The 27,933-nt window shown below is 40.1% G+C and overlaps 2 protein-coding genes across 2 annotated transcripts; both read left to right on the forward strand.

Annotated features, from left to right (window-relative positions):
* Window positions 1-7,372: 7,372 nt before the first annotated feature.
* LOC100704822 (extracellular calcium-sensing receptor-like) lies at window positions 7,373-11,416 on the forward strand. Its single transcript, XM_013277493.3, has 9 exons — window positions 7,373-7,497; window positions 7,772-8,066; window positions 8,238-8,324; window positions 8,542-8,811; window positions 9,019-9,225; window positions 9,311-9,586; window positions 9,971-10,198; window positions 10,296-10,419; window positions 10,506-11,416. The coding sequence occupies exons 1-9, from the start codon at window positions 7,388-7,390 to the stop codon at window positions 11,414-11,416; spliced, it is 2,508 nt and encodes an 835-aa protein (XP_013132947.2). The 5' UTR covers window positions 7,373-7,387.
* Window positions 11,417-16,281: 4,865 nt separating this feature from the next.
* On the forward strand, window positions 16,282-20,566 carry LOC100704553 (extracellular calcium-sensing receptor-like). The gene is made up of 9 exons (XM_019367175.2): window positions 16,282-16,533; window positions 16,813-17,107; window positions 17,276-17,362; window positions 17,642-17,911; window positions 18,128-18,334; window positions 18,409-18,684; window positions 19,022-19,249; window positions 19,345-19,468; window positions 19,555-20,566. The coding sequence occupies exons 1-9, from the start codon at window positions 16,298-16,300 to the stop codon at window positions 20,463-20,465; spliced, it is 2,634 nt and encodes an 877-aa protein (XP_019222720.2). The 5' UTR covers window positions 16,282-16,297; the 3' UTR covers window positions 20,466-20,566.
* Window positions 20,567-27,933: the final 7,367 nt, after the last annotated feature.

Genomic DNA, 27,933 nt, shown 5'->3' on the forward strand with positions numbered 1-27,933 from the left:
TTTGTTTTTACCATAGTTCATGGTGGAGAATGGCTGCTCTTCTGAGTTTTGCTCTCTGTAGCCGTATGAATGGCAAACTACACTGATTAGCAGCGGCATAGGCACACTTAAAATTTCTTCTGAAATTTTCGCTTTCTAGTCTAACTAATTACTATTCCTATCATTACAACGCCGTTACCGTTACTAACAAGAAAATGCGGTGCAGTCGCGTTACTATTTTTCAACGAACAGTCGGTTGAAGCTGTCTTCAGCTTACTGCACCTTATATCAGTTGCACGGATGTAGCTGTAAATAATCTGGGCGCTACGGCACCACTAGAAGTCCCAGGCTTTTCTAACCCTCTGTCAGCCAAGTGGAAGCTAACTTGGCTAGTCTGTTAGCATCAATTCATATGTAAATTGGGTCGTTACCTGAGAATTGTGGAGGGGAGTGGGGGTGTGTGAATGATTGCGGATTTCTAACTGCAAACTGCCTCTTTGTTTGTGTGTGGGGAGGGGGAACTGCTAAAAGCTGTGAACTTCATTTTGTGTTCGTCTTGATGCATTCTCAATCATCCAGGAAAATAAATCTCCAAAAGATTTATTGATAAAAACAGTACAAAAAAACCAAAAAATATTTCTACAAAAACAACCATTTGTACATGTACGATGACCTGGATGAATGAGAACCTTCACAGACATTTGTACACATATTTACAGATAATAATAAAAAGTGAGTGAGTACATTTCAATCACTCACAATCCTGGCACTGCCATGGTATCTGTAGTCTGCATTTACCACATGTGTATCTGTAGCAGTGAACACATCGCACAGTGGCATGATTGTTCTTGCATTTGTGTTTGACCTGACACGTGGCTCTTTTTCCAGGGCTAGGTGTGGAGGGTTGTGTCTGAAGCAACTGTTCTTTTCTTGCCTTCTTCCCAGCCATATGAGAGTTAGCCAACTCTCTTGCAAACTCCACCAGGAAGTCCACCCGTCTTTCCTGCATCCCGGTGCATGCTTGATACAGCACATGTGCATTCAGTGCTGCCATGTCAATCATGTTATAGGACCGTGTACTCCCGCATCATCTGGTCCATCACATCCACGCCACACTTTGTGGTGTTGTAAAGGGTGACAGTGTTTGGCTTCCTTTTGGTGGTGTTATCAGTCTGAACCACGCTGTGCATGCTGCTAAGAATATAGACCGTCTTCTTCCGTTTGGCCGCATACGCCGTCAGCGTGGCAGCAGAGGTTGAAAACACCTAAGAAATAAGATAAATTGATATTTCCATAGCACTTTTACACACAATGAAACACATAAATATAGAGCCACAAAAGACCTGCAGCCTACCTGAGTGGTGAATTCATTGCGATCTCTGTATCTAGCGGATTGAGGAATTTCCCGGCGAATCTTGTTGACTGTGCCGAGGATGGTGGTTTTCCATCTAAGAAGTTTTTGCGCAAGTGAAAGCGATGTGAAGAAATTGTCCGTGGTAACATTTCTGCCCTTGTCTAGGAATGGTTCCATCAGCCTCATCACTACATTTTCAGACAGTCTCTCCCCACTGGGACGATTGGGGTCCTTGCCAAGATATGTGAGGACATTGCAAATGTACTTGGATTTTAGGTCGCAGGCCACCCAAAACTTGATCCCAAACTTGTCAGGTTTACTTGCAATATACTGCAGGAAACAGCACCGAGTCTTTGATCTTGATCTTGATCAAAGATCTTGATCTTGATCAAAGATCTTGATCTTGCGGGGGGTTACTAGGGTTCCATCACTACGTGACTGCTGGTCAGCAAACCTGGGAAACCCACAGATCATTGGAACTATGCCGCGTAACCGCTTCCAAGACATCATGCAACACCTACGCTTTGATGACAGGTCCACCCGCAGTGATCAAGCAAAGACTGATAAGTTTGCTGCAGTTTCCAGTGTGTGGGGATCATTTGTCACCAACTGCATCACGTGCTACAACCCTGGTCTACATATCACCGTTGATGAACAGCTCTTCCCATCAAAGACTCACTTGCGCAAAAACTTCTTAGACGGAAAACCACCATCCTCGGCACAGTCAACAAGATTCGCCGGGAAATTCCTCAATCCGCTAGATACACAGATCGCAATGAATTCACCACTCAGGTAGGCTGCAGGTCTTTTGTGGTTCTATGTTTATGTGTTTCATTGTGTGTAAAAGTGCTATGGAAATAACAATTTATCTTATTTCTTAGGTATTTTCAACCTCTGCTGCCACGCTGATGGCGTATGCGGCCAAACGGAAGAAGACAGTCTATATTCTTAGCAGCATGCACAGCGTGGTTCAGACTGATAACACCACCAAAAGGAAGCCAAACACTGTCACCCTTTACAACACCACAAAGTGTGGCGTGGATGTGATGGACCAGATGGTGCGCGAGTACACGGTCCGCAGAGGAACACGGCGCTGGCCAGTTGCCGTGTTCAATAACATGATTGACATGGCAGCACTGAATGCACATGTGCTGTATCAAGCATGCAACGGGACGCAGGAAAGACGGGTGGACTTCCTGGTGGCGTTTGCAAGAGAGTTGGCTAACTCTCATATGGCTGGGAAGAAGGCAAGAAAAGAACAGTTGCTTCGGACACAACCCTCCACAACTAGCCCTGGAAAAAGAGCCACGTGTCAGGTCAAACACAAATGCAAGAACAATCATGCCACTGTGCGATGTGTTCACTGCTACAGATACACATGTGGTACATGCAGACTACAGATACCATAGCAGTGCCAGGATTGTGAGTGATTGCTGAAAATGTTGAAATGTACTCACTCACTTTTTATTGTTATTTGTAAATATGTGTACAAATGGTTGTTTTTTTATTTTTGTTTTTTTGTACTGTTTTATCAATAAATCTCAGCAACAAAGGAAATACACCCATGTGTGTTGATTTCTCCCTAAGGCAAACTGAAACACAAGTTTCCTTGTGGCTCAGGAAACTAACCACTCCAAGTGGTTCAGCATGGCCCCACCTTATTTACATAACAAAAGCAGCTGTTCACAGGTGATTAAGGATATTAGCTAAAAGCCTACCAGCCATTTGGCTCGACGGTGGGTTTTATAGGTAGAAAAGCCAAATGGCTCTTCTCTGGGACTTCTAGTGTTAAGCAGCTGCGCGCACTCCTGCAAACGGCAATCATTTTCTAGCAGATGATCACTTTTTGGCACAACATCTGGAGCTAAGGGGGCAAAACAATCGCATGAGTGCTGCTGTTTGACTGAGGAAGAATAAAGTTCAATTCAATTCAATTCAATTCAATTTTATTTATATAGCGCCAAATCACAACAAAAGTCGCCTCAAGGCGCTTTATATTGTACAGTAGATAGCACAATAATAAATACAGAGAAAAACCCAACAATCATATGACCCCCTATGAGCAAGCACTTTGGCGACAGTGGGAAGGAAAAACTCCCTTTTAACAGGAAGAAACCTCCGGCAGAACCAGGCTCAGGGAGGGGCGGCCATCTGCTGCGACCGGTTGGGGTGAAAGAAGGAAAACAGGATGAAAGACATGCTAGTCGTGGTAAGTCAATCACATGGCCACTTTAATACTACAAAACAACAAGGTGATATATACCAGTTTTTAAATTGTGCTGATAGGCCATGTAAAATCGGAGTCATGATAAACAATATATATGTGGTGTTTTTCCTGAATAGTTTCGCCGCGTTTACTGTCTAAGGACAGTGCTAGCAAGCACTCTCTGCTTATGACCCAAACAACTTAAAAAATAAAACAAAATACAGCCTGTTCGTGTTGGTGGAAAAATGCACCATGTCGATCAATCAAAAAATAATATGGCACATGACATTTGGTCGTTTAGGAAGAGGGGGAAGTTTTAGGAGTGACGGCGAGAGAGAGAGAGAGAGAGACAGCAGAAAAAGAGAGAGCGAGTTTTGAGATGTGAGAGATTTGTGACGTTTAGCGTGTTTGGAGTGTGTAGTTAATGTGTTGTCTTGTGTAGTTAGTGTATAGTGTTGTGGATAGTTTTGTGTTGTGTGTCAGAATAATGAGGCGTCTCCAGGTAAAAAACAGGAGTGATATACCTGCTACTGTCAGACCTGCAGGTATCAGGCTGTGATGTTCTCCTTTATAGTGGAGAGAAAAAATTTTTTTGGAGTGGCACAAATAATTTGTGTGGCATCTTATTTAATGCAGAACACCTGATTGTTAAATAAATAGTTTGAAATGGTTATTTTTTTTTTAAAAAAAGGGTAAAAGGTAAATGGCTGCAAATAACTTTGTTGTTTGCAAAACTTGTGCATATGGTTTTAAAATTGACAATTTATATTTGCATTTAAAGTTATGAAATATGATTAATTAAACATGTTTGTGGTTGTTACAGTAAAAAATACAACTTTTTCTAATTTTATATTTTTTCTCTGATTTCAGATAAATTGTGTTATAACAGTATGTCAAAATGAAAACATAACTGTAAATTTAGTGGTGGGCAGATCGATCCAAATATTGATAGTATTGATCCCAAGTTGGCATCAGTATCGGATCGATACTAGCCTGGTGAGATCGATTCTTTACTTTGAGTTCTGCTTGTTTGCTATGCTGTGCTTTCAGCAAAAACGAAACAACCAGGTCGCTGGACTCACGGCTCCTGTGTCAGCGGAGAGCAGGCACACTTTGCTCCCTCTCCCCCACTCTTATGTTTCGGTGTTGCACTGACACGTCACGTGACTTAGACACTTTGGGGGTTGTTAAGTTGTTTACATTTTAATTATATATTGTTTTGTTGTTTTTGTTGTTGAGAATTTTAATTGTAATTTTTGTATTATAGTTTTACAGTATTTGTTTTAATTTGTTTACTGGTTTGCTTGCACTTAAGATTAAAAAAAAAAGAAAAAGATCGCCACCACGGCAGACCCGATGGCATTTTCATGCTTCGCGGCATCATTTATTCTTACAATAATCACAGGGTTGCTGTAACAGTACATTCAACGGCTTCAGCTCTCCCACTGGCAGCCGTACACATCACCACCACCAAACCTGCAGCGGTATCGCAGAACACGCCCTGCCACATACCCCCCTCGCCCGCTTAACCTCATCCCGCGAGCAGGCGAGGGAATGGGCCCGAACCATCGGCGCCCCATGCCTCAGCCCAGCGACGGGGAAGTGTCCACTCTGGCGGTCGCCCGCGCCTCCAGCGGAAGCCTCGGAGCTGGCCTGATGGCCACCCATATGGCAAGCAGCGGTGGTGCAGTAGGTGTGGAAGTGAGCTGGGGCTCACAGGCAGCTGGCCGGCACGCAGGCTGCATGGTCCTGCGTGCCGGCCGCGGACAGCATGCCGCCCTCAGGCGTGGCAGGACCCCCGCGCACCTCGACCTCCGTCTCCAGCTTGGCAGGTCCCGCTGACGTGCCAGCCTCCGGCTCAACCCGAGCCGCGCGCTGTCCACCCTTACAGTGATCACACGGTTGCTGTAACAGCTACATTCAACGGCTGCAGCCCTCCTGCTGCCAGCTGTACACATCAACACCAAAAACAACAACAGCACAAGCAGTGCACAGGTTATAAGCCGGCGAGGGATCATTGTAGATGCCGTGAAGGTGAGTCCATCTCACCTGCAGCGGCATCGCAGACCACGAGCCGCCACAATAATAAAACTTTTTTTTTAAATTTATAAATAAATTATTTCTCCTAATTATGTCCTGGGTTTTAACTAATTAATAATACCAAAGGAAACATCACAAAAAACACTTAAGGTCATGAAAATTAATTGCGATTTAGCAATTCAATGAGGCATCCACCTTAGTTATTGAAAAGTATTGTATCGGTATTGGTATCGGCGATACTGGCCCGAATTTACTTGGTATCGGATCGATACCAAAATATGCAGTATCGCACACCACTATGTAAATTCAGACATGTGAGGTTGTGCTGAAAAGGATGATACCAAACAAGGCAAAGTAAATAGTATTTAAAGGTGAAATGTAGCGGAAACATCAAAAGTAGTCCAAAATGGCCAATTATACCCTGAAACTCAGAGGGTTAAACATTTTTTTTAAAGTAACGCAATAGTTGCTTTTCAAGTAATTAATTACTTTTAGAATCTTTTAACTCAGTTATTAGCTCACTTACTTTCTTGGAGAAGTAACTAGTAACTATAATTAATTACTTTTTCAAAGTAACTTGCCCAACACTGCTCGTAACACTGTGGTACGAAGAACTGAAGAAGTTTCATCTAATATTAAGAGACAGTTGGATGCAAAAGGAGTGGAGTTTGACTTTTTTTTCGATAGCTTGCGACAAAAGCACAGATGCATCTGACACCACTCAGTTACTGATTGTTTTTGGAAGAGTGGACAATAAAATGAACGTGATGATAAAAAAAAGTGGTCAAAATGATGGTCAAAAAAACAAAACAAAACAACTAAAGAACGAGTGATGTACGGATTTATATGGCCCACAATGTTGTGCACTTTTGAGTAAGTTAACTCTTAATGTTTTTTTCCTGTTCACATGTTTTGAATTTAGATGTTTAATTTTTCTTCATTTTGTGTTTTTCGAATACATTATTTTGGTAAAAACATTTAATAATAAATAATTCATAATAAAAAACATTATAATAAAATTTGTGTGTGAAAAAAGGAAAGAAAATATAAAGTCATTCATGTGCATTAAATGTTAATGATTCAAAATATTTCAGGCTGAATGGTTGGCCCCCACACTTTCTCACCTTCCCAAATCTGGCCCTCTTTGCAAAAAGTTTGGACACCCCTGCATTAAACTCTGTCATAGGACTGTGTTAAATTGCACCCACAAAGGCTGGATTTTAGGCCTTTTGCTTCATGTGTGGATGAAACTAAGCTGAGGGATCATGACACTGGGAAAGTCTGTACCAGCATACTGGAGGGTCTATCTGTTAGCTGAACCTCTGATTGAGGAGGAACAATGAGGTTTTCATCCAGGCTGTGGAACTGTTGTACATTCCACGTTAACTTTGCTGTACATGAATAATGTTATATTACTTTTGCTATTCTTCTTTCGTGTCACTTGATATGTACACAGAAACACCTGTTACTCTGACAATTCTTCAGTGAGTTATTACTGATGACTAATTTACTCACAGAGTGTCCCTGAGTTTGCCTGGATACAAAGCAATCTCAAATGAAAAGTATACACCTCCTTCTTCCCTGATGGGTGGTGTGCAAGATTAAACAACACAGTAAGTCAATAAAAGGGAATGGCAAACAATAAAACCTAATGACTGATCTCAACAATTCAGAAAGCTGTCATGTGCTCATCTTTGAGAAACAATTTAGTCGTGGTTGTTTTGCTGTGTTCCTGTGTTTTTTCTATTCTATCAACTCTTCAGGTTTCTTTCTCCTGTCAACTGCAGGGACAGTTTCATCTAAATGAGATGCACAAAACTGGAGATGTGATTCTGGGTGGACTGTTTCAAGTCCATTTCTTTTCAAGTGTTCCTGATCTGTCTTTTACCTCGCAGCCACAACAGCCGACTTGCCATGGGTAACAAAGACATGGAAAAAGCAAGAAAGAAATAGAATGAGAAAACTGTCAAACTTAGTGCCAGTATAAATATGTATTTTGTATCTGAAATAACTACACAATGGATCTTCTTTTTCATTGTTTTCTTAATATATGTCTTTAATTGTTAAGACAGCTTCTCTGATTATTGATAATATTTCTACTTTTGCAACTTTTTCAAAAGGCACTCGTTTCCTTGTAATTTAAAACTTGTGTTGTATTATATATATTAATAATTAAAATTTTCTTGTCTTAGTGTGTATGTCCTAGGATTTAAGCTTGCACAGACCATGGCCTTTGCTATTGATGAGATCAACAGAAACTCAAACCTGCTACCAAATGTGACTCTGGGATATACTCTGTATGATAACTGCCTTCAACTTGGAATTGGATTCCGTGGAGCATTGTCATTAGCCAGTGGTCAAGAGGATCAAATTGTAGTAGATGATACATGTGTTGGAAATCCTCCAGTTGTAGGGATTGTGGGTGATTCGACCTCTACAAATTCTATTGCAATCTCCAACGTCTTAGGCTTGTACAGAGTACCTATGGTAAGTTTTCTGCTTGACCATGTAACAGTTTTCTTGGATTACGTTGATTTAATTAAAAATGTAAACCCATTTCATGAAAAAAAAACTAATACTAATAATGCAGTCATGATGACAAAGTTAAGATATCTCTACGTGGATAGCTCTCGAATATACAGTCTGTATCTTTCACAGGTGAGTTATTTTGCCACATGTTCCTGCCTGAGTGACCGTCAAAAGTATCCATCCTTCTTTAGAACGATCCCAAGTGATTCTTTCCAGGTGAAAATTTGTCATCAAAATTAAAATGGAAACACAAAAGTCTGTTTCAATATCTGTGTAAAAGAAGAACACAGAAAGATATGAAAATATTGGAAATAATAATATACTTAGTTTTGAGAATTATCCTCTATTTCGTTTCTGTATTGTGTCAAAGAATAAAGCTAAATTGCAAATATATTTAAAGATTTTTCTTACACTTTAATCTGTATTCACTTAGGTACGTGCAATGATCCAAATTCTAAAACATTTTGGCTGGACTTGGGCAGGTCTGCTAGTCAGTGATGATGATTATGGGCTTCATGCAGCCAGATTCTTTCAGTCTGAGCTGAGTGTGTCGGGTGAATGTTGCCTGGCCTACACAGAGGTTTTACCCTGGGACAAAGACACAGATGAACTCCGGAGGATTGTTGATGTGATGAAAACCTCTACAGCTCGAGTTGTCATTGTCTTTGAACATCCTAGTCGCATGATACACCTTATAGATGAGGTTTCACTTTAAAACACTTTAATGATTACTAGTTACAGAGGTCTTCATAATTATATTGTGTAAAACACATATTACATATCATTGTCAGTACAGAAATTAGTACAAAAATGTAATAATTCAGAATTCATTTTAAAAATCAAAACTTTTTCAGTAAAGAAGTTGGAGGTTCAATATTACTACATAGATTTGGTCTAATTTAATTCACAGGTAGTAAGGCAAAATGTGGCAGGCCTACAGTGGATAGCCAGCGTGGCCTTGACAGAATCTGCTGTGCTCCAAAAACCTCACTATATGCCATACCTGGGTGGTATACTGGGTATCACCATTCGTCAAGGAGAAATACCAGGGCTCAGGGAATTCCTGTTGCAAATACATCCTGAGCTACATCACAACAGTAGCTACAGAAATAGCTTGGTGAGACTTGAACATTTTTACTGTGTGTGTCACAACAATTATGTATTTTCATAATGTGTAACAAACATTTTTCAAAATATTTCAGGTGAATCAGTTTTGGGAATTTACATTTCAGTGCAGGTTTGCTCCAGCTCCAGCAGGCTGGCTGGAAGGTGGAGGTGCACTATGCACTGGACAGGAAGATCTAGGAAATGTGGACAATGAGTACTTGGACATTTCCAACCTGCGAACTGAGTATAATGTGTACAAAGCCGTTTATGCACTGGCATATTCCCTTGATGACATGCTGCGGTGCAAGCCAGGAAGAGGGCCTTTCAGTGGGAACAGCTGTGCCTCTTTGCAGTCACTGGAGCCTTGGCAGGTGTAGTATCATTGTACACTCCACCTTTGAATACATTGTTTTTGCTTGCTTTCAGAATTTCTGAAAAGGGATTTGCCATACTTCTGAGCAAAAGTAGTTAAGGTATTTTAGTCATGGAGGTAATTAACTTCTATACAGGATTATTAGTAATGTGCCTTGGTTGATTGAGACTTAGATAAAAATGACTTTATATATGTAGGTACCATAGATATAATCTTATACATGATTACTGAACTGAAAAATTGCCACTGTTTGCACTGTAAAGTTACTGGAGCCATGGCAGATGTGATATCATTTTATACTCCACCTATGAATAAATCATTCGTTCTATAATTAGTTTCGGAGCAAAGAGTAATTTACTTATTATACATTCGTTTTAAACAGCTTGTTTATTACATGGAAAGCGTGAACTTCACCACTCCATTTGGCGATCAAGTGTCATTTGATGAGAATGGTGATATAGTACCAATTTATGATGTTGTTAACGCGTTGTGGCTCCCTGATGGAAGTACTAAAATTCAGAAAGTGGGTGAGGTTAAAAGGACAGCTTTAAAAGGTGAAGAACTCATACTTGATGAAGGCAAAATCTTCTGGAACTTTGAATCCAAACAGGTTAGATATTTTTTTATTTGACAAGTACCTTTTATTTGACATTTACAGTATATAGAATTGTAGCAGGCAATAAATATTTATTTTTTATGTCCAATAGCCACCTCGATCAGTATGCAGTGAGAGTTGTCCTCCTGGTACCCACATGGTGAGAAGGAAGAGAGAGCCCGAATGCTGTTTTGACTGCATCCCTTGTTCTGAGGGAAAGATCACTAACAAGAGCAGTAGGTCTTTGTCTTTCTGTATGACATATTTGATTTAATTTCTTTGAAATATAGGATGCATTTCAACATCAACCCCTTTTTGTCAGACTCCTTGGAGTGCACCAGTTGTCCAGAGGATTTTTGGTCAAACCCACAGCGTGACCACTGTGTTCTTAAGAAGACAGAGTTTCTCTCCTACCATGACCCTTTGGGTATTTGTTTGACAGCAACCTCCTTACTGGGAACATTTATATGTGTTGTTGTTCTGGGGATCTTTATCTGCCATCGCACAACACCTATAGTACGTGCCAACAATTCAGAACTTAGTTTCCAGCTATTGTTGTCACTTAAGTTGTGTTTCCTGTGTTCACTTTTGTTCATTGGACGGCCCAGGATTTGGACGTGTCAACTCAGGCATGCAGCATTTGGGATCAGCTTCGTGCTGTGTGTCTCATGCATCCTGGTAAAAACCATGGTTGTTCTGGCTGTGTTCAAAGCCTCCAAGCCAGGAGGGGGAGCCAGTCTGAAGTGGTTTGGTGCTATGCAGCAGAGAGGAACAGTTCTGTTTCTTACATCTATTCAGGCAGCCATCTGCACTACCTGGCTTGTTTCTTCCTCTCCAACTCCACATAAGAACACCCAATACCACAATGACAAGATAGTGTATGAGTGTTCAGTTGGGTCTACTGTTGGTTTTGCAGTGTTGTTGGGCTATATTGGTGTGTTGGCTGTCCTCAGTTTTTTAATTGCATTCCTGGTGAGGAATCTCCCTGATAGTTTTAATGAGGCCAAGCTCATCACATTCAGCATGCTGATCTTCTGTGCTGTGTGGGTGGCCTTTGTTCCTGCTTATGTCAGTTCACCAGGAAATCTTGCAGATGCAGTAGAGGTATTTGCCATTCTTGCTTCAAGTTTTGGACTCTTGATCACACTGTTTGGACCCAAATGTTACATAATCCTGTTGAGACCAGAGATGAACACAAAGAAAGCTATTATGGGTCGTGGCATTGTGTCATAAAATTTTCAGTTCATGTCAAAAGGATTTTTTTTTAGCACAGTTTAGGCCAAAAATTAAATAAACAATTAAAATGAACAAATGTTAAATATTAAAGACAGTTTTTTAGTCGTTTTTGTTGTTGTTCTGTTAAAATGCAGTTTATATACAAAACACCAGACTTTTCAAAGAGAAGCATTGACTTTGTTACACTCCACTGTAAAATGTACCTATTACAGAAATTAAATGTAATTGAAACTCTTTTAATAAACTACGCTTTCAACTTGAATTCATTTAGCAGTTCTAATCTCTATTTTTGTATATTTGGTCTGTCTTGAACTGATCGTGATCAAAACCATGCTGATCATTTCAAGAAAACAACTCAGGCAGTACTCAAATACAGGTTTCAACTTTCAAACTTCAGTGCACATTATTTTCAGTTTAAAATGTGCGACAATCAAAACTTAACGATAGTGACAATTCCAGGCTCCCAGACACACAAGGCTCTCCAACAGTTTCCTAGAATTTCCAATTTCGCTGTGCAAGAAACTGCACAATGACAATAAAAGCTCTAAGTCTAGGTCTAAGAATCAGAATATTTTATTAATTCCTAAGGCAATTATGTCAGATGCAGTTGCTCCAATCAGTAACAGTAATAGACTAAACTATTTCAACAATACAATATGTTACAGATTTTACAAATTTAACCCTTTAAAACCGGTCAGAGTGGGCACACTCCGTTTTGCGTAACTATTTTTAAATCCCTGTAGAACTGCAACCACGTAAGCTAGCGCAATTTTTTTTTTTGCTTATGAAACCGGAGGAGTTGTACTTTCATCTTATGTCATTAGCTTGTCCTAGGTCACGGTCTCCTTCCACATGTAGCTTTGCAAAAAATGCATAAAAAGCACTTTCAGCAACAAAAACATAATATTTCAGAAACATGCTTTGCCAATCCGACCAGCTGTTCATAACACTTCCTATGTTGGAATATACGTCAGCGCGAACTGTCGCATGTCCGCCATTACCTGCCCGAAACCGGAAGTGATGTCATTTTAGTGGAAAATTTAGTTTTTTACCTTCAGGGTCTTATAAACCTATACTGGTGTTTTTAAAAGTCATGTTTGACTTTATGCTTTTCTGTATAGTTTCTGGGAAGCTTAAAACTCAAATTGCACTGCTGGAAATAGTTTATTTCGATGCACATGCTGTTTTTTTTGTTTGTTTTTTTTTGGCAAATTTGCATTGTAATATTTATTTTCGTTTTTCCTGCAGTATATAAAAATTGGTGTATCTCAAAAGTAAAACTATGAAGACACTCAAAATAAATTTCCTGTTGTTGCAAACTATTTTGTGCAACTTTTTTGTTTTTACAGTTTTGAGGGATAAACCTCTTAAATTTTTCTAACTAGAAATATATGTAAAAAAACAAACAAAAACGATTTTCAATTTTTTTGTAGTTTATTGCACTTTTTTGCAATTTGTGTAGTTATTATGCACTTAATGCATACATATTATTGAAGTTTGGGCTATAATGGTTGTATTGATGTATAGCAACTTGAAATGTTCCCAAAAATGGCACTACAGCATGTAAAAATATAAAGATAAGCTTTGGCAGACTTGGTTCTATGATAGGTCTTAAAGGGTTAAGAAATAGCACTAATATATACAAATCAATCAATTATAAATATCAAGAATTAACAGAGGTGGTTATAAATAAATATCAAGAATATTGAAAAGAATATTACAGAGTAGAAAAGAGCATGCACAAAAAGGGTGTAACTATTGCAGTGTTTACAGTGTATTAGATGGAGGAGTTGTACAGGGAGATGGCCACGGGCAGGAATGATTTCCTGTGTCGTTCATTAGCTATGGTCATAGTACCTATGGTGTCCTAGGCTCCATAAATGCTAAAGAGGTAATTATTATTTCTCAGTTGCAGTGAATTAAAAGAAGAAAATAAACAGTAGAAAACTAAACAGCAGAAAGAAGAAGAGAAATAACAATTTAACATAAACCAGTGACACACTCCGGGGCCTGATCAACCCTGGCAGGGCTCCTTGGATGAGGGTGTAGTGATAATGACCGAAACACCCGATGAATCGAAGGTCCACCACTGACTAAGTGTCCCAAATTTTAATGTGATAATTTAGATCAGATCTTTAATCCATAAACCCAACCTAAGAAGAAAAACATGGCAGATTAGCTTGGGTAAAAGACCGAAAGTTGAGGCACACAACGATGTGTCCTGCTGGTAAAGTTTCTGGGCTGCTTTTCCTCATAACAGCCATCCCTCAAGATTCTCTCCATTTAAAGCAATGCATTATCAGGAACTGTAACATCTAGTACTCTTACTGAATCAGCAGAGAGGTCTATTAATACATGTTGATTGAGAAAAGTGACTGAAAAGGAAGTACTCAATGGATCATGGAAACCCCCCAGCAGTCTACACCTATTGCAGAATAACTAAGGGAGGATTCAGGGTCACCTGATCCAGCCTTAACTATATGCTTTAGAAAAAAGGAAAGTTTTGAGCCTAATCTTAAAAGTAGAGATAGTGTCTATCTCCCCAATCCAAAGTGGAAGCTGGTTCCACAGAAGAGGGGCCTGAAAACTGAAGGCTCTGCCTCCCATTCTATTTTTAAATACTCTAGGAACAACAAGTAAGCCTCCAGTGCGAGAGCAAAGTGCGCTAATGGAGTGATTTGGTACTATAAGGTCATTAAGATAAAATGGGGCCTGATAATTTAGGACCTTGGAGGTGAAGAGCTCCTGAGTCTCCTGACGGTTTTGCCAGAATCTCTTCGAGGCAGTCCGAAAGTCTTTTTTCATAGCCTCTCCGAACTACTCCCACACCCGGCCAGACCCCATGGACTAAGGCCCGACCACCAGACGCTCACCCTAGGGCACCCTCCCCGGGCGTGGCTGCAGGGCGGGGACCCGGTAAACCTATCTCGAGTAGGGTGAACAGTCCCCTCGATGGTCTTCTCATAGTGGTCTTCTGAATCGCTCTTTGTCTGGTCCCTCACCCAGGACCAATTTGCCATGGGAGACCCTACCAGGGGGCAAAAAACCCCCAGACAACAAATTTGCTAGAACTAAACCAACACAAGTCCAGTTGAAGCATATAGTAAGCTGGGCAACAGCAGATGCTTTGTAAATATAATCAGGGAGTATTCTGAAAGAATTTGGATGCTCGAGCTTGACATTCAGACAAAAACAGCTGGATAGAGTGTTGATTTCTTCTTGATTATATTTTGATTAGATCCCTTATTTGATTAAAGAAGGAATAACTATCACCAAAAGCACATGCATTAAACTCTGTGACAGGACTGTCTTACATTACCACAAAGGCTGGATTTTAGGCCTTTTTCTTCATGTTTGAATGGAGCTGAGCTGAGGGATCATGACACTGTGAAGGACACTGAAGGGTTTATCTCTTAGTTGAACCTTGATTCAGGAGGAACAATGAGGTTTTCATCCAGGCTGTGAAACTGGACAAGCTCTTTATCCTCTCAAGGATGTTTGAGAAAGTGAGCAAGTGTGGACAGAATATCTTGGTCTGTCCAGACTGGTGGATGTTCTCCACTATGATGGCCTCAGGATTTCATCTTTACTTTTCGCAGATGATGTGTTACTGTTTGCTTAATCAGGTGGTGACTTCCAACTTGCACTGGAGTGGTTTGCGGCCAAGTGTGAAAATCAGCACCCCTCAGCTGGAAAAGGTGGAATGCCAACTCCATCTGGGACAAATTACTACCCCAATTGAAGGAATTTAAATGTCTTAGGGTCTTGTTCACGAGTTTGGGGAAAGTGGAGCATGAGATTCACTGATGGATTTGGGCAACATGTGCAATGATACAGGCACTGTACAGTCTGAGCTAAGTTTTTAATTTACAGGTCAATTTAAATTACAACTTAGATTTAGATTACTACTATTCAACTGTGGCCACGAACCCTGGGTAGTGATCAAATAAGTAATTTGTTGTCCCCTCAACAGTTTTTTTCACAAGTTTGGGGAAAGTGGAGCCTGAGATTTATTCACAGATTTGGGGAAAATGAACAGACACTGTACCAGTCTGTTGCGGTAAAGAGAGAGCTGAGCAAGTTTTTAATTTACAGGTCATTTTACATTACATCCCTTACCTATGGCCATGAACTCTGGGTAGTAATCAAATAAGGGTTGTGGATATAAGCTGTGGAAATGAATTTCCTTCAAAGGGTGCCTGGGCTCTCCCTTAGAGATAGGGTAAATAGCTTGGTCATTGGGACTCAGGTGGTGGGGTTTCACTTTGAATACAGAAGAGCTGCTTGTCCCATGTTTTGCATTCATGCACTAGCCCTGAAAATTTTCACTGTCTAGTTTCTCATTTGGGCCGTCCCCTTGGGCTGTCCTTCAATTATACTTTGAACTCAGGACAATCTTCCCCATCCACTAAGTTTTCTAGTTTCCTTTTGCCCTTTGTGTCCCGCCCATGCTCATGCAACTTTGTTTTTGTTATGTTTTTCATCGTTCCCTCAAAAATTTTGTTTTCTCTTTCAACTCAAATATGACCTGAAGTTTTTAATATGATGTTGTTGAGACATTACACATGAACTTTGATGTACATGAATTATGATATGTTATTTTTGCTATTTGTCTTTTATGTCACTTGATATGCACACGGAAACAACTACTGACTACTGAACAACTACTTACTCTGACAATTCTTCAGTGAGTTATTACTGATGACTAATTCAGTATTCCATGAGTTTGCCTGGACACAAAGCAATCTCAGATGAAAAGTATACTCCTCCCTCTTCCCTAATGGGTGGTGTGCAAGATTAAACAACACAGTAAGTCAATAAAAGGGAATGGCAAAGAATAAACCTTAATGACTGATCTCAACAATTCAGAAAGCTGTCATGTGCTCATCTTTGCGAAACAATTTAGTCGTGGTTGTTTTGTTGTGTTCCTGTATTTCTTCTACTCTACCCACTCCTCAGTTTTCTTTGTCCTGTCAGCTGCAAGGACAGTTTCATCTAAATGAGATGCACAAAACTGGAGATGTGGTTCTGGGTGGACTGTTTCAAGTCCATTTCTTTTCAAGTGTTCCTGATCTGTCTTTTACCTCGCAGCCACAACAGCCAACTTGCCATGGGTAACAAAGACAGGGAAACAGAATGAAAAAAACAGAATAAGAAAACTGTCAAACCTAATCCCAATATGAATATGTATTTTATATCTGAAATAACTAGACAAAACATCTTCTTTTTAAAAATGTATTTTCATTAATATATGTCTTTAATTGTTATTCACTTTCCTTAATTGTTTTTAATATTATTACTTTTGCAACATTTTCAAACTGTGCTCATTTTCCTATATTTTAAAAATCTGTATTGTACTATACTTTTTAGTAATTAACCTTTTCTTGTCTTAGTATGTATGTCCTAGGATTTAAGCTTGCGCAAACCATGGCCTTTGCTATTGATGAGATCAACAGAAACTCAAACCTGCTACCAAATGTGACTCTGGGATATACTCTGTATGATAACTGCTTTGAACTTGGAATTGGATTCCGTGGAGCATTGTCATTAGCCAGTGGTCAAGAGGATCAAATTGTAGTAGATGATACATGTGTTGGAAATCCTCCAGTCGTAGGGATTGTGGGTCATCCGTCCTCTACAATTTCTATTGCAATCTCCAACATCTTAGGCTTGTACAGAGTACCGATGGTAAGTTTTCTGCTTGACCATGTAACAGTTTTCTTGGATTGCGTTGATTTAATTGAAAATGCAAAACCATTTTATGAAATAAAAAATAACGCAGTCATGATGACAAAGTTAAGATAGCTCTACGTGAAAAACTCTACAATATACATATACAGTCTGTATTTTTCACAGGTGAGTTATTTTGCCACATGTTCCTGCCTGAGTGACCGTCAAAAGTATCCATCCTTCTTTAGAACGATCCCAAGTGATACTTTCCAGGTGAAAATTTGTCATCAAAATTAAAATGGAAAAACAAAAGTCTGTTTCAATATCTGTGTAAAAGAAGAACACAGACAGATATAAAAATATTAGAAATAATAATATAATTAGTTTTGAGAATTATGCTCTATTTCGTTTCTGTATTGTGTCAAAGAACAAAGCTAAATTGCAATTATATTTAAATGCTGTTCTGTGGACACTGATAGACAGATAATGCACTGAAATTTTGTTTTGTTTCTTCTTTTCAATGCACTTACACTTTAATCTGTATTCACTTAGGTACGTGCAATGATCCAGATTCTAAAACATTTCGGCTGGACTTGGGCAGGTCTGCTTGTCAGTAATAATGATTATGGACTTCATGCAGCCAGATCCTTTCAGTCTGAGCTGAGTGTGTCTGGTGAAGGTTGCCTGGCCTACACTGAGGTTTTACCCTGGGTCAAAGACACAGAAGAACTCCGGAGGATTGTTGATGTGATGAAAACCTCTACAGCTCGAGTTGTCATTGTCTTTGAAGATGCTAGTCGCATGATACACCTTATAGATGAGGTTTCACTTTAAAACACTTTAATGATTACTAGTTACAGAGATCTTCATAATTATAGTTCATAATTGTGTAAAACACATATTACGTATCATTGTGAGTACAGAAATGAATACAGAAAAATAATCATTCAGAAATCATTTTAAAGATGAAAAACTGTTTTAGTAAAGAAGTTGGAGCTTCAATATTACTTCATAGATTTGGTCTAATCTAATTCACAGGTAGTAAGGCAAAATGTGACAGGCCTACAGTGGATAGCCAGCGAGGCCTGGACAGAATCTACTGTGCTCCAAACACCTCACTTTATGCCATACCTGGGTGGTACACTGGGTATTACCATTCGTCGAGGAGAAATACCAGGGCTCAGGGAATTTCTGTTGCAAATACATCCTGATCTACATCACAACACTAGCTACGGAATTAGCTTGGTGAGACTTGGACACTTTTACTATGTGTGTGTATATTTTCATAGTGTGTAACAAACATTTTCAAAATATTTCAGGTGAATCAGTTTTGGGAATTTACATTTCAGTGCAGGTTTGCTCCAGCTCCAGCAGGCTGGCTGGAAGGTGGAGGTGCACTATGCACTGGACAGGAAGATCTGGAAAATGTGGGCACTGAGTACTTGGACATTTCTAACCTGCGGCCTGAGTATAATGTGTACAAAGCTGTTTATGCACTGGCATATTCCCTTGATGACATGCTGCGGTGCAAGCCAGGAAGAGGGCCTTTTAGTGGGAACAGCTGTGCCTCATTGCAGTCACTGGAGCCTTGGCAGGTGTGGTATCATTGTACATTCCATCTTTGAATAAATTGTTTTTGCTTGCTTTCAGAATTTTATTAACTTCAGGTCATTAACTTCTATACAGGATTATTAGTAATGTGCCTTGGTTGATTGAGACTTAGATATAAATGACTTTATATATGTAGGTACCATAGATGTAATATTATATTTGATTACTGAACTGAAAAATTGCCACTGTTTGCACTGTAAATTTACTGGAGCCATGGCAGATGTGATATCATTTTACACTCCATCTATGAATAAATCATTCGTTCTATAATTAGTTTTGGAGCAAAAAGTAATTTACTTATTATACATTCCTTTTAAACAGCTTGTTTATTACATGGAAAGAGTGAACTTCACCACTCCATTTGGTGATCAAGTGTCATTTGACGAGAATGGTGATGTGGTACCAATTTATGATGTTATTAACGCGTTGTGGCTCCCTGATGGAAGTACTAAAATTCAGAAAGTGGGTGAGATTAAAAGGACAGCTTTAAAAGGTGAAGAACTCATACTTGATGAAGACAAAATCTTCTGGAACTTTGAATCCAAAAAGGTTAGATATGTTTTTATTTCACAAGTACCTTTTATGACATTTACAGTATATACAATTGTAGCAGGTAATAAATATTTATTTTTTATGTCCAATAGCCACCTCGATCAGTATGCAGTGAGAGCTGTCCTCCTGGTACCCACATGGTGAGAAGGAAGAGGGAGCCCGAATGCTGTTTTGACTGCATCCCTTGTTCTGAGGGAAAGATCACTAACAAGAGCAGTAGGTCTTTGTCTTTCTGTATGACATATTTGATTTAATTTCTGTGAAATATAGGATGAATTTCAACATCAACTCCTCTTTGTCAGACTCCTTGGAGTGCACCAGTTGTCCAGAGGATTTTTGGTCAAACCCACAGCGTGACCACTGTGCTCCTAAGAAGACAGAGTTTCTTTCCTATCATGACCCTTTGGGCATTTGTTTGACAACAACCTCCTTACTGGGAACATTTATATGTGCTGTTGTTCTGGGGATCTTTGTCTGCCATCGCACAACACCTATAGTACGTGCCAACAATTCAGAACTTAGTTTCCAGCTATTGTTGTCACTTAAGTTGTGTTTCCTGTGTTCACTTTTGTTCATTGGACGACCCAGGATGTGGACATGCCAACTCAGGCATGCAGCATTTGGGATCAGCTTTGTGCTGTGTGTCTCATGCATCCTGGTAAAAACCATGGTTGTTCTGGCTGTGTTCAAAGCCTCCAAGCCAGGAGGGGGAGCCAGTCTGAAGTGGTTTGGTGCTATGCAGCAGAGAGGAACAGTTCTGTTTCTTACAGCTATTCAGGCAGCCATCTGCACTACCTGGCTTGTCTCTTCCTCTCCAACTCCACATAAGAACACCCAATACCACAATGACAAGATAGTATATGAGTGTTCAGTTGGGTCCACTGTTGGTTTTGCAGTGTTATTGGGCTATATTGGCATGCTGGCTTTCCTCAGTTTTCTAATTGCATTCCTGGTGAGGAATCTCCCTGATAGTTTTAATGAGGCCAAGTTCATCACATTCAGCATGCTGATCTTCTGTGCTGTGTGGGTGGCCTTTGTTCCTGCTTATGTCAGTTCACCAGGAAATCTTGCAGATGCAGTGGAGGTATTTGCCATTCTTGCTTCAAGTTTTGGACTCTTGATCACACTGTTTGGACCCAAATGTTACATAATCCTGTTGAGACCAGAGATGAACACAAAGAAAGCTGTTATGGGTCGTGGAATTTTGTCATAAAATTTTCAGTTCACGTCAAAATAATCTTTTTTTTTCACAGTTTAGACCAAAAATTAAATGAACAAATAAAATTAATAAATGCTAAATATTAAATCTTTTTTGTTGCTGTTCTTTTAAATTCCAGTTTAAATACAAAACAACCAAACTTTTCAAAGAGAAGCATTGACTTTTTTTACACTCCACTGTAAAAATTAACCTATTAAGGAAGTTAAATGTAATTGAAATTCTTTTAATAAACTAAGCTTTGAAGTTGGATTCATTTATCACTTTTACTCTATATTCTTGTATATGTGGTCTGTCTTGAACTGATGGTGATCAAAACCATACTGATCATTTCACGAAAACAACTAAGGTAGGAGTCAAATACAGGTCTCAACTTTCAAACTTCAGTGCAGTTTGTTTTCAGTTCAAAATGTGCAACAATCAGAACTAAAGAGTAGTGACAATGCCAGGCTCCCAGACACACAAAGCTCTCTAAAGATCTCTCCAAACAGACTCTAAAACGATTCTCATCCAGAGAGTTTATCTCCAAATCAGATTCAGAATCAGCATACTTTATTAATCCCTCAGGAAATTATGTGGGTTACAGTTTCCCCAAGACATTAACAGTAACAGTTTAAACAATTTAAACAATATGACATGTTACAGATTTTTACAAATTTAAGAAATAGCACTAATATATACAAATCACTCAATTATAAATATCAAGAATTGACAGAGGTGATTTTAAATAAATATCAAGAATATTGACAAGAATATTACAGAGTCGAAAAGAGCATGAACAAAAAGGGTGTAACTATTGCAGTGTTTACGGTGTATTAGATGGAGCAGTTGTACAGGGAGATGGCCACGGGCAGGAATGATTTCCTGTGTCATTCAGTGGTCCTCTTTGGTAATCTCAGTCTCTCACTCAATGTGCTTCTTTGACTAGCCAGCATGACATGGAGTGGGTGAAAGGTATTATCCAGCATTTTCTTTACCTTGGAAAACATCCACCTCTCAGACACTAGAGCTGGGGGCAATATGGCCTAAAATCCATATTGCAATATATTATTTTCTTCTATGTACCGTATTTTCTGCAGAATAAGGTGCACTCAAAATCCTTTAATTTTTTCAAAAATCGACAGTGCATCGTATAATCTGGTGTGCCTTATGTATGAATTCTGGTTGTGCTTACTGACGTCGAACTGATTTTATGTGGTACACGGCACTCAAAAAGCTGTCAAAAAATGTTTTAGTGCGACTTTGGTAAGCTACGAAGTTGCACCGCTTGATGGATTGTCTGAGCATTATGGCTACCGTAGTCAGGAGCCTAATCTGGTTCCAAAACTCCGTCAGCTTCATGTCCCAAAGTCAAACGAACATTGCAGCATCACTGAGAGTTAAAAACTGTCTGAATTCTTTAATCTTAAATAAAATGGTTAGCGTTGCTGCTTTACCAGGTGTAACAATTACGTTTAACATCCGGGCATTCATGAAAACAGAATTTTTTTAATTTAACGTAGTTAGAAGTTAGCAGGAAGTTATCTCGCTAGTTTCCACCTAAACATGATATACCATGTTCTGACTGAGAGATTTCTGAAAAAATTAAAACGTACAGCTCTGCTATCACTTCCAACATAAATGAATACAGAAAACTAAACAGCAGTGACTTTTTTAGGGTTACTGAAGTTGGGTTAGCTGGTATATAATGATGTGCTACATGATCGATAGCAACACAGCTATGTTAGCATAATATAAACATCTAAGCACAAAGACAAGCACGCAAGCTTTGTTCACAGATAAGTCAAAATTACATACAGTACAGGGCCCAGGCTTGCTAATGGTGACAATGGCAATGATCCAGCGAAGACTTATCCTCAGCAGTTCGCTTAAGACAAGGTACTAGCGAGTTATCAGTCTCAGGTGAGTGAACATCCATTGGTGTGTAGAAACCACAAGGCAGGAACTTATGAAAAGTCCAGATAAATCCCAGTACACTGTACACACACACACACACACACACACACACACACACAGATAAGGAGAGAGACGAAGCAGAGGGAGCTAGAATCAACTTCAAAAGGTTTGGTGAAATTGGGTTTCTTTGATTCCATGTGGACGGGAATGTTCTTTGTGGAAAAACAAACCTTTTGACCTGGTTGATAGGCTGTTGCAGCAGTTCGATGAAGATTGGCTACACGTCTGGTTCTCAGGAGTTCAGATCGGGTTGCTTTCTATAGATAGCAACACCTGTGGATACTGTGCTGAGGGCACCATTAGTTCACCCTCAAGCAGAGGGGAAGAGAGTAGATTGGTAGTCAAGGGATGCCTCAAACAGTGACAGATCTGTGGCTGAGGATGTCATCGAGTTGTGGCCATATTCCACCTTATTCCCCTCCAGGTGGCTTGTGTTCTGGAGGCAATGCAGCAGAGTGCGAATTCTAGCTCCTGTTTCACACGCTCTGTTTCTCTGTGGATGGAAACTAAGATAAACTAACTTGAGCTCAAGTCCTGAAAAGAATTACTTCCATGAATATTCCAATGAATAATTTTCAAGAGGATGCAAGGCACTTAGAGCTGGTTGGGGTGTCCACCACTGGGATCCGGTTCCTTCCTCTATGCATCCTCTAAGAATTCAATTTCCAATGTTAGAGAGCCAGTGATATAAGATGGAGGTAGGATGGTTTCATCTTCGGGTTGGTTATCTGTGGAGGAGAACTGTCTGGATAAAGCATCTGGTTTAACGTTCCATGATCCGATTCTGTAGATAATGGAGAATATAAAGCAAGGAAAGAAAAGGGCCCACAGGACTTGTCATCCATTCATCCTCTCGGGAGTTTGCTGGCAAGGAAGAGTTTTATGGTTCGTCCAATCACTGCCCTAAGGCCAGTTTCCACTCAGCCAGTTTCCATTCTTCCAGCACCATCTTGATGACCAGGATATGTCCTTCAATGCACACATTAAACAAATATGTAGGAATGCTTTTTTCCATATGTGCAACATCTCTAAAATTAGAAATATCCTGTCTCAGAGTGATGCTGAAAAACTAGTTCATGCATTTATTACTTCTAGGCTGGACTACTGTAATTCATTATTAATTAATTATTATCAGGATGTCCTAAAAACTCCCTGAAAAGTCTTCAGTTAATCCACAATGCTGCAGCAAGAGTATCTTAATGACCTTTTATTACCATAACACCCCATTAGAGCACTTTGCTCTCGCACTGCAGGCTTACTTGTTTTTCCTACAGTATTTAAAAGTAGAATGGGAGGGAGAGCCTTCAGTTTTCAGGCCCTTCTTCTGTGGAACCAGCTTCCAGTTTGGATTCGGGAGACAGACACTATCTCTACTCTAAGATTAGGCTTAAAACTTTCCTTTTTTCTAAAGCATATAATTAGGGCTGGATCAGGTGTCCCTAAATCCTCCCTTAGTTATGCTACAATAGGTGTAGACTGCTGGGGGGGTTCCCATGATGCATTGAGTAATTCCTTTTCAGTCACTTTTCTCACTCAACATGTGTAGACCTCTCTACTGAATCACACTTGTTATTAATCTCTGGCTCTCTTCCACAGCATGTCTTTCATCCTGTCTTCCTTCTTCAGCCCCAACCGGTCCCAGAAGATGGCCGCCCCTCCCTCTGCTGGAGGTTTCTTCCTGTTAAAAGGGAGTTTTTCCTTCCCACTGTCACCAAAATGCTTGCTCATAGGGGGTCATATGATTGTTGGTTTTTTTTCTCCGTACGTATTATTGCAGGGTCTACGTTACAATATAAAGTGCCTTGAGGTGACTGTTGTTGTGATTTGGCTCTCCCACTAATTGGCTTCTTTTCAGACAATTAAGAAACAAATGTACTTCCTCTATTAAGAAAGCTAAAGCAGAATGTCTTTTTTTTTTTTTTTTGGAGGAAGCTCGGAGTCAATTTAATCACCAGCACAAGAAATGTACAATCAGAAATTTCCGACATAAATACAAGCAATAAAGAAATTTTTAAAAGGGGAAAAGAAAATTGTGGATCCTTTTTTTCCACTTTACATATTTATTCACAATGATTTTCTTCATTTTCTTAAAACAAAGAGAAAAAAAAAAACACACCTTCAGAATTAGTTTCTGAAGCATAGCACCAAAATAGACATATTCAGAATATGTTTATTTTTTCTGTCACCACAGAGAAACTACATAATCCACAGAAGTTCTGGAAAATCATTAAGTCTCTTTCAGTGAGTAAAAGCTCACATGCTCTACCCACCTACGTTTTTAAAGATTCTGTTCCTGTTTATGATAGAAAGGAGATTATGAATTGCTTTAACAAGCACTTTATATCTCCCGGCTCTTTGTTTGACTCTCTAAATCCACTCTCTGTAAAATCCTGCACAAACTTTCCAGTGTACACTGGTCAGCCATTTAACTTTGTTCCTTTTTCTGTGCAGGAAGTCTGTAAAGCTCTTAAAGTGTTAGATCATAGAAAATCTTCAGGACCCAATTTACTAGATCCTTACTTCTTGAAGCTGGCAGCTGATTTTGTGGCAGAGCCTCTCACAACACTTTTCAACCTCAAACTGGATATGAATGAAATTCCCTCAGTAAGGAAATCAGCTTTTCCGCGGCCGCGACAGCGATAATGTCCAGCCAACGGCCTGGAAAGTGGCCGGACAGGACGAGGAGGTGCAGGCCGGACAGGACGAGGACGTGCAGGCCGGACAGGACGAGGGAGCCGCAGATGGTGGGGCTGCAGGCGACGAAGGCTGGACAGGTCCCTCAGACCCTCCAGCGGAGACAGAAGGCTGAACAGGCCCCTCGGACCCTCCAGCGGAGACAGAAGGCTGAACGGGCCCCTCGGACCCTTCAGTGGAGAAAGACCATGGCTGGAGCGGTTCTCCAGAACCCCCAGCCGGAACAGACGGCTGGACAAGCCCCTGGGTCCCTACAGCAGAGACAGACAAAGGCTGGTGCGGTTCTCCAGAACCCCCGCGGGAACAACAGACGAAGGCCGAATGGGCCCCTCGGACCCTCCAGCAGGAACAGGTGGCTGGACAGGCTCCTCGGGCCCTCCAGCAGAGACAGGCTGCTGAACGGGCCTTCGGACTCTTCAGTGGAAGATGTGCAGCACCTGAAACTACGGATACTGGATGCCTGTGCTGGCATTTCTCCTGCGGTGTTGCTATCAGTGTGTGAAGAGTGGGAGAAGAGGGTTGCATTGACAATCCAACACAATGGGCAGCACATTGAACACATTTTATAAGTGGTCAGAAACTTGTAAATTTTTCTTGTGACATTACCAATAAGTTTGATGTGTCACATGGCCCTCTTCCTATTGAAAAATCAAAAGTTGTATCCAAGATGGCCGACTTCTAAATTGCCACCATGGTCACCACCCATCTTGAGGAGTTTGCCCCCTCACATATACTAATGTGCCACAAACAGGACTTTAATATCACCAACCACTCCCATGTTATTACGGTGTATCCATATAATTGGCCCACCCTGTATAATACAAAAATTACAATAAAATTCTCAACAACAAAAACAGCTGGTGAAAATATAATATGTAATATAATAAAATATAATATGTAAATGTAACAGTGTTAGAAAATAGCTTAATGAATTTCCTCAAAATTGATGTGCTTTGTGAATAGTTGGAGCCACCTGGTGGACAAATACTGCAACTGCAACTTTTAAGGTTCCAAATTGCTGCACAGCGCATGCCTCAGCAAAGGAAAATACTCCCAAGCTGGTGGTAGGTGCTTGTGAGCGATGCTGTTGTCAATTTTGTATGTGTATTAACGAAAACATTCTTATAGTGATAATTGTCAACATGTATTTTGATTGTAAGCAGTACTAGCATGTATCCTGAAAGTTACAGGCATTTTGATGCATGGGTAGTAACCAGTGTTGGGTAAGTTACTTTAAATTAGTAACTTAGTTACATTACTAGTTACTTCCATCAAAAGTAACTCTGATGAGCAGATGAGCTGCATCCAGGGCTGGACTGGGACAAAAAAATCGACCCAGGCATTTTGACTACAGACCGGCCCGCCATTATAGGAAAAATCATAAAGCCTTTGAATGAAAACAAACACTGTTGTGACAGTGATGTACACTGTCTTGATGGTATATATGTATCAATCTATCAATCGTTTGTTGTAAGACTCAGATAATTATTTATTAAAAGCTAGACATTTTAAATGAGAATAAGAATGAAAAGTATTTCTTTGTGCCCCCCTTTCCCTGTTAATGCCCTACCTGGCCCCCTGGCATCACTTTGCTAGATCCGCCCCTGCACAGTTACCAGCTGTCAGCTACATAGAAAAGGATCCTGGTGTTATTTGTCTCTCAGAAACAGTTCATAACTTCAACTCAGTCATGTGACCTAAAAGGTAAACCTGTTTCTCCATCACCTGTTCAGCTCCGATGATTCAGTAAGGACATCTCCTGGTTTCATCTTCATGTTTCCCTCTCACCACATATCCAAACCGATATCATGACAAGCAGCTTTTCCAGCTGTGGCTCCAGCAAACATCAGCTGATACTAGAAATTAATATTAAATAAATTCTAACAACAGCTGATCAAGCTTAAACGTGCTGCTCTTGTTTAACGCGACATCCGCTGGTTTCCTCTTTCTGGCGCAAAGTGGGCGATAAACAAACAAGAGAGAAAAGCCGATCAGCTGATCATTGATCAGTTTCACAATTGAAGTAGAAACAAGAGAGGGAGGGGAGAGAATGAGAGAAGAAGAGGCAGCTGACAGCGTAAACACAGAATAACTCCAGCTTTGTGTGTTTTTCATTGTAGCTGAAGTACGGGACAAACTGTGTTCCTTTTCACCTCAATACGAAACGCATAATGTTTTCTCTGAATACGAGTGTTACACCGGGAGGCGCGGTGAGGGAAACATTAGACTTCACACTGTCTTAACTGAAGTAATTGCTTTATTATCTCTTGCCAATATCATGCACATACAGACAGCAACTTCTCAAAAATGGCCCCCAATCCATTTCCTGCTCCCTTTAAATACTCTAAAGACCACGCCTTCTCAATTCAGACTGGCCTATAAAGGAGCTACAATTGAGGCAGGCCTCCTCTTTACTGGAAAAACAAGATGGCCACCACAGAGGTAACCTGCAAAACACGTTGTTACATGAATGCTTCCCAACAACGAGACGATTCCGTTTTTTAGGGCACAGTTGGCAATTCTAATAATTAATCTTATGAACAAAATAAAGTTCAACATCAGTAACATAGCACCCACACAGCTGTATAGAAACTCCGTCATGCTAGCTAGCACGCAGTACGCAAAAGTCAGCATAACGAAAATAAACTCCACCTAAACTTGGTTTATATCTGACCCAGATAGACTGCAGGTCATAACTTCTTACCTGAAGTTCCGTTCACCTGACACTCGGACGGGCGGCCGCTTCGGGTCTCTCCTCTTGCCTCCACTTTCTCTCATCCACCTGCTGGCCTACACCACTTGCTAATGTTACTGA

Source organism: Oreochromis niloticus, linkage group LG14, assembly GCF_001858045.2.
Source record: "Oreochromis niloticus isolate F11D_XX linkage group LG14, O_niloticus_UMD_NMBU, whole genome shotgun sequence".
Classification (NCBI taxonomy): domain Eukaryota; kingdom Metazoa; phylum Chordata; class Actinopteri; order Cichliformes; family Cichlidae; genus Oreochromis; species Oreochromis niloticus.